General features: G+C 35.4%; 1 protein-coding gene across 4 annotated transcripts in view; it reads left to right on the top strand.

The window, feature by feature from the left end:
* The window catches only part of RDX (radixin), a 107,307-nt gene that overhangs the window by 80,523 nt on the left and 10,161 nt on the right, over nt 1-16,623 (top strand). For 3 of the 4 annotated variants that reach the window (XM_055547832.1, XM_055547833.1, XM_055547835.1), the window contains one exon: nt 1,083-3,613. In XM_055547832.1, the coding sequence (XP_055403807.1) occupies nt 1,083-1,247 (165 nt within the window). In that variant the 3' untranslated portion in view covers nt 1,248-3,613. Of the gene's footprint in view, nt 1-1,082; nt 3,614-16,623 lie in introns of those variants that run through there. The other variant, XM_055547836.1, reaches the window with a different exon arrangement.

Below are 16,623 nucleotides of genomic sequence, written 5' to 3'. Positions count from 1 at the left end.
CAGAGTCTTTTCCAATGAGTCAACTCTTCACATGAGGTGGCCAAAGTACTGGAGTTTCAGCTTTAGCATTATTCCTTCCAAAGAAATCCCAGGGCTGATCTCCTTCACAATGGACTGGTTGGACCTCCTTGCAGTCCAAGGGACTCTCAAGAGTCTTCTCCAACACCACAGTTCAAAAGCATCAATTCTTCGGGGCTCAGTTTTCTTCACAGTCCAACTCTCACATCCATACATGACTACTGGAAAAACCATAGCCTATTGAAAAGCAGAGACATTACTTTGCCAACAAAGGTCCGTCTAGTCAAGGCTGTGGTTTTTCCAGTGGTCATTTATGGATGTGAGAGACCTTAATTAGTAAGTTATTATTTAATTATAGCTTTTAACTGTAGTTAATTATAGTTAAAAAGTAGAACCTAATGTTAATACTGTTTAAGAAACAACTTTTGTTTTTAAACAGTATACATGTAAAGCGATGATAATTTAATAGACTACCTGTAAGACATTACAGAATCTAAATTTTTTGTTCAGATTTTGTATTGGCAAAAGATCAGCTTATTAAGTGTACATAATTAGGTCAAAATAGTAAATTTTAGTAGTATTATACCCATTGGAGAACTTACTAAAATAAGTTCTGTAATTTTTAAATTGTGAAATCTTTAAATATTAATAAGGAAAATGAGGTGATAGTGGTAATATTATCCTTTTGGAGAAAGTTTCTCTCATGGTATAGATTTTAGATCTTACGGTAACACAAACCATAATGGTTACATTGAACCTTTTTAAGTCATTTCAAGTATTAGATGAGAAGGTTAAGGAAATTTAGAATAACACACAAATCATCATAGTTGCAGAGTACAGAAATGAAAGGCCATGGGTATTCCTTTCTAACCACTATCCCCCACCATTACTAAAAGTAAAACAACTTAAACAATTTAAAGAAAAAGATTTCACCGTGGAAATTTTAATATAGTACGAAGTCAAAGATGTGTTATATATGTATTTTTGTCTTTAAACCTTTTCCATAGATTTTTTTTTTAAATCTAAGAAAATAATAATAGTCATACTCTTTATTTTTTAAACAGGCATTAAGTTCAGAATTAGCCCAAGCCAGAGATGAAACCAAGAAAACACAAAATGATGTTCTTCATGCTGAGAATGTTAAAGCAGGCCGTGATAAGTACAAGACTCTGCGACAGATTCGGCAAGGCAATACAAAGCAACGTATTGATGAGTTTGAAGCAATGTGAGAGCTGTTATTTTGCATACATGTTCTTCATAAGCTGAACCACCAACAGAGAAAAGCAGGCCTTTGCGGATGTGATGGAATGCATCCCACCTTGCCAAAGCACTTACACCAGTTTGACTGTGGTGGCTAAAAGACATTTAAGGGGAGCTTTTCAACATTAAGGCAGTGTGATACCATGCTTGATTTTCTTTTTCTTTTGGGCCAGGGAATGAAGAACAGTGCTCCATCACCTCCTTTTTCACACTTCATTTTCCGTTTTTTTTTTTTTTTTCTGTTGAAGATTAACACTAATTATCATGTCTGACAAATGTGTGTGTATGATTTAAGCACTTTGTACATTTTACAGGATGATGGTGACTTAATGAGTGTTTAGGTAGAGCACTCTTTCCTTCTCTTTCCACATTTTAGCTCCATGTATTTCCACATTCTCTCTCATTCTCGTTTTCTCAGTGTGTACTTTTCATACCTTAATATGCCCTCTAATCGTAGCACTACATGTTTTAATCATTGGCAGTGATTAAAATAAGCATAGGTGAAAAGTCTTTGATTATTGTGTAGAAGATGGCTATGAATCATGAAAAGGATTAGAAAGTTTAATAGTGTAGTGTACAGCTTGTGGTTAATTTTTTAAATCTCAATTTAAAACATTATTGGATTTTTTAAAATTACAGTCCTCTGACAGCTGGATTGATTGGTGTTTCATCTCCTGTCATCCTTTGGTTGTCTTTGCCCACTGATTTCACAAAGGTATAGACAGCAGGTAGTAAGTCCCTAGGAAAGTTTATTGATGAAACACTACTGCAAATAACAGTTGTCTCTGAAATATTTCATAGATTGATTAGAAAAACAGATATTTAATAAAAGAAATTATACATTTGTTGGTAATTGATTGTCATCATTAAAAAAAACCCTGGACCTTTCTGGAAGGGCAGCGTATGAAAACATCAGTCCCAAGAAGGGGACAGTAATACTACCTCACTACTATACCTGCAGTGACTGGTCGTTCAAACACAGTGAAATGTGTAAGCTATGTTTTATAATACGTAGAGATACTTCTCATCATAAAGGAGTATTTTTGAGATTTCTTTTTCCTTCAGAATATCTTAAGAGTGCTAAATTTTAACTGCCTTTTTGTTGAACTGAACTGTGGGACTCTGATTTGTATTACAATTGTAAGCTCTCACTGGTATACTATCTTCTGGAAGGGTGTTGTACATCTGAGGAAGTGTGTGTGTGTGTGTGTGTGTGAATGTGTGAGAGAGAGGTTGCCCTTGTAGCATATGACGAATGTCTGTACCTTCATTCTTGATGTAATTATTACATAATCATTTTAGCATATTTGGTTTCTAAATCATTGTGCTTATTTTTTCAATCTCTAAAGATACTTAAATTTGGTTAGTTAATTGTATTTTAGAAATTATAATTTTAGGTGATACTAATTTCATTAATGTTTTACAAAGAAATCTTTCCAGTTTAAAAGATGTTGAATATTCACATGTTCTAACATTTTCTTTACTGTAAAACATCTAGATTTGGAGATACGGAAAGCCTTGTTTTCTCTGTGTGGTTCAGCTACTTTCCATCTGGTATTATGCGTTCAAATTTACAATTATCCATTAAAATTGCCATTTTGTTAGACATTTTTCACACACAATAGATTTAAGTTGTGTCTGAAAGTATCTCATGCTTTTTTGATTTTGCTGACTTTAAAAGGATTAATCTGGGCAGACATTATGAAAAGGAAAGGTTGCATTTAATATATTTTTTGGATTTAGTAGGACAAAAGGTAACTGGTTAACCTTGAAGTGACTGTTGTACAGTGGTTGTGCACATCCTTCAAAACACGGTGGAAGAGGATGTTTCTCCTTGTAGCACATGAGAGCAATAGATGGTGAGCCCTGCTATTCATGGTTAAAGCATGTGTTCACTTCAAAGCATTAAACAATTGCCATAACAGGTGAAAATTTGGATTTCTATTGGATTTTTATTAATTTGCTTGATTTTGAATTGTGTACACTACCATTCCTACTTCAGTTTGATATCAGTGTTGAAAAATTACCAGTTATATTTGCTGTTTATAATCTATTTGTAGATTAGGATTAAAATGGATTTAATCCATTTTTAAAGCTGTGTGAATTTTTCTAAACAGGAACAACTATTTGCAATATGGGTTTTCATTAAACCAATTATAACTTTTATTATTAGCAGTTGAGAAGCACATGTTCATATAGCAATGTAAAAATATATTAATGAGTATTTGGTAAATTCCAACAGGCTTTTCCCATTAGCATAATTTTGTGTTGTACAATTAAATTACATCTATAATTTTGGATAACATTCATTGATTAACAATAAAGTGACAAAAGCTCATGCCTTCACGGTTCACTGTTGTTATTTAACATGGATTTCTTATATATATTTCCTGAAAATTATACTCTCTAATAGATCTATAAATTATTATATTTTTAAAATGAGAAGTGATTAGGAAAAAGTTTAAAATCCTCATACATTTACTCTTTCCCAAAAATTATATGTCATTTTTGGTATGGAAGTAATAGTGATTGTTAATTTTCTGGAGAAATTAAATTATTAAAGATCAGCCCTCTTCCTCATAGAATATCATATAAGATTTCTAGTCATTGCTCTTATTGTATAGTGAGTATTTGATTTTCCTAAGGAAGAAACAGTTTCATTGTCATTGATTAATCTCACTGTTAAAATGTTAATTTTCTCTAAAGAGCTATATATACTTAGTGCTTCTTATTATCATGAAGATTATTCCTAAAGAAACAAGTGATAAATCTATTCTAAGAAAAATAAAAGCCAGGTAGGTGTCTTCTCAGTTGATAATAATATTTGTCACTTTATTATTTCTACTCTCAAAAACAGGTAGTGATCTCTTTATTCTGATCCTGTTAGAAAAGAAAAGAAGCGGGAATTTTATTACAATATTTTGCTTTTTATCTGAGTAGAGTTTTTCTCTTAGAACTAGAATTAACACTTAGGAAGTTATCTTAGACTGATTAGAACTCACTCCTGGTTATCATCAGAAAAGAGTTCCAATGTTATGATTAAAAATACCATTACTTTCTGTCTCAGCTCTTACTACCTGTTGATTGGTGATATTTTTAGAATTGAAGATAAAAAGATTTTTTAGGTCCCAAAGCATCCCATTTTACGTATGCATGCATAATGAAAGTAATTAGTCTTTTTGAAATCTAAAACTTTAAGGTATAGGGATTATTGCCTTTAGCATTAATTTACTGGACTGATTAGTAAACCAGAGCTTAGATATCTGTCTATAATAAGGGGAAACATTAAATATGGAACTACCCTGGTAGTTCTCTCTTGTTTGTTTGTTCTAAATAAACAGAACTTTAGCTTTTCTTATTCTGTATTTCATTCTTTTTTTTTTTAACTAGAAGATAGTCTATTAAATAGTCCTGTGTGGTTTATCATGTAGAATGACAAATATTCTACTACATTTTAAAAGCACTGTGGATTGAGCAGATAGCATAACTTCATAAACTGTCAAGGCAATATGACTCCTCACATAGTACACTGTTAGCAAGGAAAAATTGGCCTACCATATATTAAAGCCTGTCACCTTCTCATCCCTGGCTTTTCCAGTTAATTTTAACTCCCCTTTTTTCTGAGTGGACCTATTTCTTAATGTCTCCATCTTAGTGATTTTAAGAGCTACCATTTTCCCTCTGGAAAGATGATGACTTCTTGCTTTGCTGCCTCAATATTTCAACCTCCCTTAAACTGTGATAACAAAAGTTTTCTGATTTGAGGTTACATATGCTGCTTTAGGGGATTCCCTGATAGCTCAGTTGGTAAAGAATCCGCCTGCAATTCAGGAGACCCCAGTTCGATCCGTGGGTTGGCAAGATTTGCTGGAGAAGGGATAGGCTACCCACTCCAGTATTCTTGGGCTTGCCTTGTGGCTCAGCTGATAAAGAATCCACTGGCAATGTGAGAGACCTGGGTTTGATACCTGGGTCGGGAAGATACCCTGGAGAAGGGAATAGCTAACCACTCCAGTATTCTGATCTGGAGAATTCCATGGACTGTATAGTGCATGGGGTTGCCAAGAGTCAGACACGACTGAGTGCTGCTTTAGGAGTTGAAATATTCTTTATTATTTCTTACAGAATTTTAGGGTTAAAGATTATGACTGAGAGAATTACCCCATGGCATGTCTTTAAATTCAAGCTTATGTTCGGCTATGGAGTTCCCTAGCTACTAAACAGTTCCAGGTTCTTAACTGCCCTTCGTCTAGCTATGAACTGAGGCAACTTAGCACACATACACATTTAGCCAATACACTTTTATTCAGTATGTTGTATATTCTACGATATAGAAGTATGATTAGAATGACTGTGACCCATTGTTTTAGACTACCTTAAAGTGTGAAACCTGAAATATTTATCTTAGCTCTTGGATCATTTGCAATAATCTGTTAAAGTACTAAATTTCTTTTAAGATGGCAACACCATTTTATTGATTCATGGTATTTGTATGCCCAGATTCCTCCGTGCTTATATCTAGTCAGTTGCTTCCATCCTTGTAATTTATTACTGGTTTAATTGTTCAGTTTTAATTTATGAACATTTTTAAAATTTAGGTTTGCTTTGATTATTATGCATGTCATTGAGTTTGCTTCTAAAAGTAGTTGACTGGTGGTGTTTAACTAAGTCTATATAGCCATATGTCCATTTTCTTAGTGGTAACATGGGATCAGAATTTCTGAGATTTGTGTGATAATCCTTGGGGAAATTCCTTTTGATAAAATATGGATTTATTATATCAAAGCCTTCTAGCATTGTATTATAATGTATGCCATTATATCTTGTTTGCAACTTAAAACGATGTTTTATCTTATAGGCCTAGATATGCAGGAATGTCTTAGACTCATAGGGCAACACTACCTCCTTCCTCTCTTTCCTTTTGTTTATACTCTAAAATCTATGTAATTCAGATGTAGCATTTTAGTTTTATATACCATCATTCCGTTTATGTAATTATTTGCTTTTAAATTTTAGCTAATTTGGATAAAAAGATACACTGTGTGATGAAGGAGACTACCACAACATAAAGAAGAGCAATAGAGGAAAATAAGCAACCGGTAGAGAATAAGAATATACAGTACAGTTTCTTAAGTATGGTTGTTATCTGATAAATGACTTAATTTTCACTTTATAGGTCAAATTTTAAACACTGATCAATATTTAAAGATACTCTAAAAAAATAAAGTGCCTAATTTAAAAAGTTTTTCTAACTTTATAAAAAGACTCATTTTATACCCAGTTGACAACCAGTCAGTATAGTAATCTGTGTTCAATACTGAGAAGGTTAGTAGAGTTAGATTTCAGCTGAATCTTCATTACTTTATTGTATTAAAATATAAGATTTACCATTTTAACCATTTTCAACTGTTTGGTGACGTTAAGGGTATTCACATTGTTGTGTAACCACACATCACCACTGTTCCATCTCCAGAGCTTTTCATCAGCCCTAACAGACTCTCTCTACCCATTAAATACTAACTTCCCATTCCTCCCTTTCCCCAGTGTCTGGTGATCATTATCCTGATTTCTGTGTTTTTGAATTTGACAATACTAGGTACCTCATATAAGTGGACTGACTCCTATATTTATCCTTTTGTATCTAAATTATTTCACTTAGCATATTTTTAAGGTTCATCTGTATTGTAGGACATATCAAAGTTTTATTCTTTTTCAAGGCTAAATAATATTCATTGTACACATATACCAGATTTCCCTTATCCATTCATTAGTTAATGGACATTTGGATTATTTCTGCATTTTGACTGTTGTGAACAATGCTGCTATGTACATTAGTGTACAAATCTCTGTTTGAGTTCTGCTTTCAGTTCTTGAGTATATACCCAGGAATGTAATTGCTGAGTCATGTGGTAATTCTGTGTTTAATATTTTAAGAAACTTGCCAATACTGTCTTTCTCAGCAACTACACTATTTTATATTCCCACTGGCAATGCATAAGAGTTCCAGTTTCTCCACATCCTCAACCAACAATTGTTATTTTGTTTTATTTTATTTGGCCACTCTGCTTTCGGAATCTTAGTCTCCCAACCAGGAATTGAACCCAGGCCACAGCAGTGAAAGTGCTGAGTTCTAACCACTAGACAGCCAGGGAAATAATTTTCATGTTGCTTTTGCTAATAGCAATCCAAGTGGATGGAGTGGTATCTCATCTTGATTTTGACTTTAATTTCCTTATGATGCATTTCTCTCTGGTGTTGAACATCTTTTCTTACGCTTATGGACCATTTGTATCTTTGCTGAAATGTATATTCATGTTTTTACCATTTTAAACTTGTTGAATTGTAGAAGTTCTTTATACGTTGTGGATGTTAGCCTATTACCAGATATACGAGTGCAAATATTTTCCCATTCTGTGAGTTGCCTTTTTATTCTATCAGTAGTGTTCTTTGATGCACAAGCATTTTTAATTTTGATGAAATGTAATTTGTTTATTTTTCTTTTGTCGCCTGTGTTTTAGTCTTTGTTTTTTTTTAAGAGGAAAAAAATGCCTATTAATGAAGGAACTATTAATGAGACAGAAGAGAGATTATGTAGAGTGGTCAAAGTCTAGAGAGATGAAAAATAGACTGTTTTAACTGGAATAGAAAATGTAATTTCCTGTGTTCTGACTGCAGGATGGTAAAGATATGGAAGGTTGAGTCAGGAATTAAAGGGGGCTTTAATCCTTCGCTGAGGTGGTTTAGTTTGATTTGAAGACATCTGGTCCCTTTGGGAATGCACTTACAGAAGGGAATAATAACTGAACTTTGCTCCAAAGGAAAATTCATGCTGCTTTGTACAGTGGACTAGAAAGAGCTATAGTGTAATTAGCCTGCAGAAAGGCTGTGGTCATGGAAATGGTATTACTACCTTCTGAGTGTTTAAAGCAAACATTTAGATGTAATTTGCTCTCATGTTTGCTATATGTGGTAATATTTTTCCTTCCGCTTGTTTTCCAAATAACATCTTTTGAGGACAGTTAAGACATCCATTTTATCCGTGAGCTTTTAAGAATGGGTTCTTTAGTGGGACAAAAAAAGAGCTGGAAACTAAGAACACCCAAGAACAAATAGACTAGATTCTGAGTTCTCATTACAGGCAGGTCGTCGTACTCTGTTACGCTCTTGTTTTATAAGTGATTTCATAGTTCCAAATCAGAATGTCTGTTTTGGAGCACTTCACTGGGATCAGATACAGACGTTTAGATTCCAGACTTACTGTTTCATTGGCATGTGTTGACCAAATGTTAACATCCATGTAGTTTTGAATTATTAAGAATTGTTTATAGTTGAAAAACTAAGTTTTAAGGGGTCCAGGAAAAAGTTCTTTCAGATAATTATGAAGGGAGTATATATATCGAAACACAACTCAATGAACATTGATTATCTCAATGCTATGCTATGCTATGCTATGCTATGCTATGCTATGCTATGCTATGCTATGCTATGCTAAGTCACTTCAGTCATGTCCGACTCTGTGTGACCCCATAGACAGCAGCCCACCAGACTCCCCCGTCCCTGGGATTCTCCAGGCAAGAACACTGGAGTGGGTTGCCATTTCCTTCTCCAATACGTGAAAGTGAAGTCGCTCAGTCGTGTCCGACTCACAGCGACCCCATGGACTGCAGCCAACCAGGCTCCTCCGTCCATGGGATTTTCCAGGCAAGAGTACTGGAGTGGGGTGCCATTGCCTTCTCCAGATTATCTCAATATACATACATAATTCTTCACTGGCTGTGACAACTTTGAACAAATTAATTTGGAAATTTCTGAAGGTTTTTTAAAGTTGAGAATCTGATTATGCTCATCAACTTAGCTTTCTTTTTTTTTTTTTGATTCATGTGCTTATGCCCAAATTATATGTTTGTTTTCTTCCTCTTATTTTTGCTTATTTTTCCCAGACAATTTTAATATACTTCTCAATTTTTAGGCCGTAGAATTCTGAATATAAGTGTATGCTCTTTTGGTAATCTGAGTTACAGATGGATGGTTTTCCCTCCCACTAACTTTAAAATATGTTGATTTATCACTGGTATATAGATTAAATGTAGATGTTTGAAGCTTTTTAATTTGTGTTTTAAGAGTACTTCTTATCAAGACAAAATATATGTAAAAGGAAATCATAATCTGATGAATATATTTGCTTTCTTTTAAATTATTTCATTAGTAATTTGCAAATGTACTACATGATCACACATTTTAGTTTCTTAGGACTTTCACTTTGATTAATTTTCTAAAAAATTTAAAAACTAAAAATGTTGAAAAATATTTGTTGATTGGGGGCAAAATCAAATCGCTTTTATTTAGCAGTTTATTTGTATTCTTAAAATACATTGTGAATACCTTCATTGTGTAAAAACTAGAGTACCAAACAGTAGAAAACCTGAATTAGAACCCAGAACCTAACCGTGTATATCATTTACAGTTTAATGTGCTGGGCCACATTACATTTCAGTATACTTGATGTTTTAAGAATATAATGAATTGAGGTGGGGGGGCATAGGCTGTATCCAAAGGCTTTTTATCAAAATGTATAGAAGATACATCCATTGGAAAAGCAATTTCATTTTTAGAGCAGATTGTTAGCCTTAACATTTTTTGAATATTCTCAAGCATTAGGAAGACTGGAAGCCAGTATGTCTTCTCTAGATTACTGATGTGATGTACAGAAGTAGGAAAATGTTCCCCACTACCTATTTTTGAGCCATTATGTGTTCTTAGGCATTTGAAATTTTAAGAGGTTTTCAGTTTAATGGTATTGTGAAAGGAAAGATGAATGGGAAACCAGGAGGCATGGATTTTCTTCCATTAAGTAATAAGATTAATACATACATGTGTATGCATTCATAGAGGCAGTCATTCTTCCAGTGATTCGCAGAGCAGTTGCTATTTATGCAAAGCCCCGGTAGAGTTATGAGACAGATTTGACCCTGTGAATGTGTCAAGGAAACTAGTTAGGCACTTGAGACATGAACTCAAATTAATGTATTGAAAGTAAAGTAGTAAAAAAATCAGAAGGAAAGTTGAGATAAAATGTTCAGGAGTTAAAATGAGAGGTTATTATGATCAGTATACAAAGAAACATGATAATGACTTGATTAATGAGACTGGGAAAATTTTACTTCATTTGTAAAATTCAAGCTCCTGCGGAGCATCAGGGTTATAAATTAATCACTGAGTAGGCATCCTAATATTGATTCTCTGCCACTAAATAATTGCATTTTCTTTAATATCAGTTAAAAGTTTACTGAATAATAATGGTTTATGTTAGAATAGCCAGTATTGAAATATAATTTAATATTCAGCTTTCTTATAGCCCTTTTGCTAATTAATTATTTAACCTTCCACTAAGTTTACCATTTTTTTTTTTACTATAAATAATTTTTTTACTTTAAGTAAATATCAGGATATCCATTACCCCAAACAGTACAGGTAGAATTTCCTTCTCAAACACTGGTTAATTGTTTGTGTTGATTTTTGTAAATATCCATATATAGCAACAGTTTGTATCACAGCTAAGCTTCAGAAAACTGGAGTATTGAAGGATTTTTTCTCTTTTGGTTACTTTTTTTGGAGATTATTTTAATCATTAAAATAATTATTGCCAGATTCTCTCTCTTTTTTATTAAAAGAATTTTGAGCTATGCGTAAAGAAAATTTTAAAAACTAGGGAAGTAGCTATTTAGTTATAGCTATTAAAGACATACATTTTTCTTTTTTTAAGGCATACATTTTTCATTGTCTTTATTATCACGTTTTGAAGTTGCCTTTGTAAAGGTACTTTAGGCCATACTTTACTTTATGACTAAGTGTCATTTTTTAAAGAACTTGGTTAAATCATTAAAATTAAAAAAATTTAATTTTCATATGTAACCATGAAACTGAAGTCAGTAGGTAGAAATAAGGTAATACAGAAAAGTTAAGCTTACTTCCCTCTGTCCTCTAGTCTTGCAGCTCTCCCCAAAGTTAACTATTGGGTTGGCCAGAAAGTTCAGATTTTTCCATGAGATGTTATGGAAAAACCCGAATGAACTTTTGGCCAACCCAGTATTTTTTTCCAACTTATGCCTCCTGGAAATTACCTATCCATACAGAAGCGTGGATATGTTATATACTAGTTTACATGAGGTGTAGCATTCTGTATACATAGTTTGCACTTCTTTCACTGAATGGTGTAATTTGGAAATCATTACATAGAAGTACAAAACTACCACAGTATTTAATTATGTGGATGCCCCTTAACTTATGAACATTTATAGTTTTACTAATACTTGGCTTTATAAACAGTACTGCCATGTATTCTTGTACAAACACTGCTTGCATTTTATCCTGTTTAAGATATTGTGTCATAGTCAGTGTGGATGAGGTAAGTTTATATAAGATTTAGATATTCTTAAAATAAAGGAGATTTTTGGTTTACTCAAATGATGTAGGTGCACTTTTTACGTTTTAAAAATGTAAATAGCAATATGTGCTTATAGAAGCATCTTTATAAGAAAAGTAGACACTTTTCCTTTTCATAAATTGGATTTCTGTATTTCAGTTTAAAAGATGAGATGGCTGTAATGGTCTTTTCACTTTTGAGGGCTAAAGGGTAAAAGATCTGTCAGTATATAAAACTCCTCTGACTTCTTCAAATTTTATAATCAGAAAATGTTATTTAAAGGAAAAAGAAGCAAATCAGTAGGGTAGGATTTCCTAAAGGTACTTTGGTAGCTTTTTGGTTTTTAATTTCCTTCGAGTGCCACCATTTCCTCAGTGTAGAGTTTTCATTTGCTTACTTTTATTAAAATGAAAAATGGCAAGGTCAGATAATTGCAAACGAAGCACTTGACCATGACACCAAGCAGAGGCAAAAGTACTTTATAGAATATCAAAGTTTTCTTTGGTTTTTAAGGCGGTAGATCAACTTAATTCATCCTACTATTTATGTGATCTTCTTTTCTGACCTTAGGAAAATGTCCTTTGATTTCAGACTTTACTTTTCAGGTTAAATATTGCTCTTGTACCTAGAGACTTTTGGTTAAGTGATTTTCTTGAACCCCAAATATTTTGGGGGGATACAACCTAGATTAGTTTTGAAGTGCTAATGATATTTCATGTTAATTAGAAGAAACACTGATGTTAGTGGTTTGCAGTCTGCCTCTCTTCCTGTTCCCTTAGAGTCACAGTAAATTCGAAGCTAATGTACCAGAGAGGCTCATGAAGTCTAGGTCCTCAATCTGTAGCAGTTGCCATCTTTCTATTGCTCTTGCAGCTGCTGAGTTCTGTTTTTTGCATAGGTTTTAGGCATGCTCAGAAATGTTTAGTCAAGTCAACATACAGACTTCCTAGCCCATGGTTATCCCCTTTCTAGGGGTTCAGGATCCTTTCCCAGATTCTCTTACTTTTTCAGCAGCAGTTTTGTTTTTTACAATAGATACATAGATCCAGATGTTATCAGTCCAGATCAGGTTAGATAAACAGGCAGTCTGCTTGGCACTTCAAGAGTGTCTGAAATAGATGTGAAGCAGCACAATGTAGTAAATTTCATTAGGGTTTGTATTATGGTCTGGCCACTTTCTAGATATGTGACATTCAGAAGCCACTCAGCCATTTTGAGCCTCAGTTTCTCCATCTGTTAAATGGGAGTACCACTGAGCATTGACTGTAATAATATACATGGAATATTTTGTTTACAGCCTGGTGTTTTAAAGGCATTTATTATGTCATTTTTGTTTTTCATAATATTTTTTGTTCATCTCTCAGCGTTGTATTAGTATTTGTACCTCCCTCAGTCCTGTGGGTTCTATTTTTTCTGTCTTCTGTTTGCCTTTTAAGGACTTTGTGATTCTCTTTAGAAGGTTCAGTTCAGTTCAGTCGCTTAGTTTTGTCCGACCCAGCATATTCATTCATATTGCTCAGCATATGTTTATTGAGTGTGTGCCAGGCCCTGTACTATGTCTGTAGAGATAAAATAGACAGTTTGTCCTGAGCATGAAGAATTTGTGGTCTACTGCTAGAAAATAATGTGTGTGTTTGAACAAGTGAGGTTTAGGGAACCTCAACCTCTGAATGTTGGAGTGTAGCAGGGCCCAGGCCTGCCCTGTCTACAGTACTTGGCTGTCTTAGTGACCTCATGCAGTGTTGTTGCTTGAGATATCATCTGTATGCTAAAAACAAATCTCGAGCCAAAACCCTCTCCCTTGTACTCCAGATGTGTGTGTCTATTTACCTGATATTTCCACTTTGATATCTAATAGGCATCTCAAACTTGTTACATCAAACCAAATTTGAGGTCTTCCTCCTCCTCCCCCCGCCCACTCATTACTGCGTCAGCCTTCCACTTCCCAGATCCTTCTTTCAGTGGGTCTGGCCCAAACCTTGACTGTAATGCTATTCTTCTTTTCCTCTCTTAATCCACACCCAATCTAATCACGAACCTGTTGGCCCCAACATTCAATAATACATTTAAAAAATAACCATTCATACATCCTCCACAGCTGTCAGCCCATCCCACAGACCAGGATTGCTTGTAGTGTTGTTGGCGCCTTCTGATGGGCTTTCTGGAGTCCTCTCTTGCTCTTCTACAGTCTATGAAGACAGTAGCCTTGGAAAGGTAAGTCAGATCCTGTCACTTATGCCCGAATAACCCCCAGACCTTTTCCATCTCAGTGAAAGCTATATCCCTCTCAGTGGCCATTTAGAGCCCAAGATCTGATCGCTTGTCACTCTTACCTTGTCTGCTGATTTCCCCTGTTCTCACTGAGTTGAGGTCAACTGGCTTCAGTGTTATCTTCTAAACTAGCCAGTGCTCCTGTTTACCTCAGTCTAGAATGACTTTTTCCCCAGATATTTTTACGATGCACTTCTTACCACGTCCAGGATTTTGCTTCAATGTCACCTCAGTGTGGCCTTCCCTTCACCACCCTATTTAAAATTGCACTTTGCCCCAATATTCCCTACCTATGTCTTTTAACTACTTCTCTATGTAGCACTTACTATCCAATGTACTATGCGTGTATTTTTATATTTCAATATATATGTTTGTGTATTTTTGTTAAATGAATGGGGTGGATGAATTCTGGGAGCTTAGAAGGGATCTAATCTTGGTGGAAGGCTCCCTGGAGGAGATGATTCCTAAGCCAAGTCTTTCAGGATGAGTTAGTCGGTAGTTGGGGGTGAGAGGCAAAGCTAGGAGGGCCATCCAGATAGCAGGAGTTATATGTACAAAAACCTCCAGACAAGGGCTGTGCTGGAACTACCTGTTTGTTCAGTCACTAATCTCTGTCCGACTGTGACTCCATGGAATGTGGATGTCCAGTGGTATTCTCAAGGCTGGTTTACACATGGGTTAAGGAAAAAATTGTACCATAAGAGTAATTTCCAATACTAAAACCAGGGGCATCAGCTATATAAGCAGAGGCTGATGAAGTCTGGGACTAAAGCCAGCTGTAGAGTTGAGGGGCTAGACAGTAGAACTGTCTTGGGCTGTGGGTTAGGAAAGTTCACTTGGGTTACTTCTAGGGACCTGAGGACAGGTTAAGATGGCTTTTATGTTTGTTCTGGAGCTACTAAGGAACTTCTGTGGAGGAGCCCTTGGCATTTAGTCACCCGAATATTTTAGTGCCTGGTACCTTCCAGGTACTATGTACATACTAGTCACCGAGAATATAATAGTGAAAAAGACTAGATCCTTATCAATGGGCTTACTTTGTATGGTAAAACATGAAACACACACGCAGAGTAATTTAAAAGTTGTAAATTGTATTAGATTGAATCATGAAAAATGGACGATGTTCAGCCATCTTTGACCTATGAAAGCAATAGATCTATATTAATATTTTGAAAGAAACAAGGGAGTGAGTTGGGGAAAATATGATAATTAGGGTAGGAAGGTCGGAAGAAGTCTCTGAGAGGAAGTTGCATATAAAAAAAGATTTTAAAGTAAATCAAGACAGCAAATGTAAATGGCCGGAAGTGTCAAAGGAGCACACTGGGCCTGACGGGGAACCCACGCTCTTCAGAGAGGGCTCAGCTCCTCAAAGCAACCCTCAGTGCTGCTGCGCCTTCTGACTCTCCAGGATAAGCCAGCAGACACCTTTTTAAAAAAGTGTCCAAAGAACAATGCTTTAAACATTCAAGTAGAAGTGTAATTTTATGTGAAATCTCCTAAAGTTTACATGTCATTTATTTCAAAACATTTAGAAAACATTTTGCAAGCCAACCAATGTGTCTGTTCTCCAAAAGTGGCCCACTGGACACTGCTTTATAAGCTTTGCTTTAAAGCATTCCAAGGGGAGAGAAAAGCATGTGCAAAGAACGTGAGGCAAGAAAGGGCTTCAACTGGTTCAAGGAACAGGAAAGAGGGCAGTATGTCCAGAGCTAAGTGAGCCTGAGGGAGAGTTATCTGTGAGATGAGGTTGGAAAGGAGCCAGAACTCAAGGAGCCCACAGAAGCACAGGTCAGAAGTGGAGGGACAGACGTGCAAATTTAGTGTGTGCCAGACAAGCATGCACCTTGGGACCATATGCCTGGTGGGACAGACACCCTTTCCTAATCTGTACAAGGATACCATAAATGCTGCAGGCGTCCTTGAAGGTAGGTGCACTATCCCATTTCAGACTTCAGTAACCTGCTTCCCTGGTGGTTCAGACAGTAAAGAACCCGCGGGAGACCCAGGTTCGATCCCTGGGTTGGGAAGATCCCCTGGAGAAGGGAATGGCAACCCACTCCAGTATTCTTGCCTGGAGAATTCCATGGACAGGGGAGCCTGGTGAGCTACAGTCCATGGGGTCCCAAAGAGTCAGACAAGACTGATTGACTAACACACACAAAACTTGCCCAGAGGCCACTATAATGTCAGAGTGTGCCTTGGGTATGGGTTTCTTTGAATTGAAAGTCTCCCTCCCCGTGCTTTTTAAAAATATAAAAGGTTAAGTTTCCAATCGAGACATTTTCACATGACTGCCCTTTGGAGGATTTTCCTGTCTGCATAACTTAAAGTGAGTGAATTAGAGGGCAAAGAAGAATGCTCTAAATATTATACTGAATACAGAGTAACACTGACCTGGAGACCAAACTCCATCAAATTGGAGATCAGACTTATTCCACTTCTCATGTGGGCTAGTAATGCCAACCTGTGAAGAGTTTAGTGCTCTCATTTTCAAGAAAAGGTGAGTATAGCTTAAAGATTTTAAGTTGAAATATGTGATTTATTCTTGTGAGGGTAAGAAAACATCCTTTTATTTTTATTGAGTGTTAAAGCTCTCAAAATCAAATGGGTCTGTGCTCAAGGGATCTTAGAAATCTAGTGGAAAATAAAAT

Source organism: Bubalus kerabau, chromosome 15 (assembly GCF_029407905.1).
Source record: "Bubalus kerabau isolate K-KA32 ecotype Philippines breed swamp buffalo chromosome 15, PCC_UOA_SB_1v2, whole genome shotgun sequence".
Taxonomy (NCBI): Eukaryota; Metazoa; Chordata; class Mammalia; order Artiodactyla; family Bovidae; genus Bubalus; species Bubalus kerabau.
Note: the sequence above shows the minus strand (reverse complement) of the source record. Positions and strands in the feature narration are given on the sequence as shown.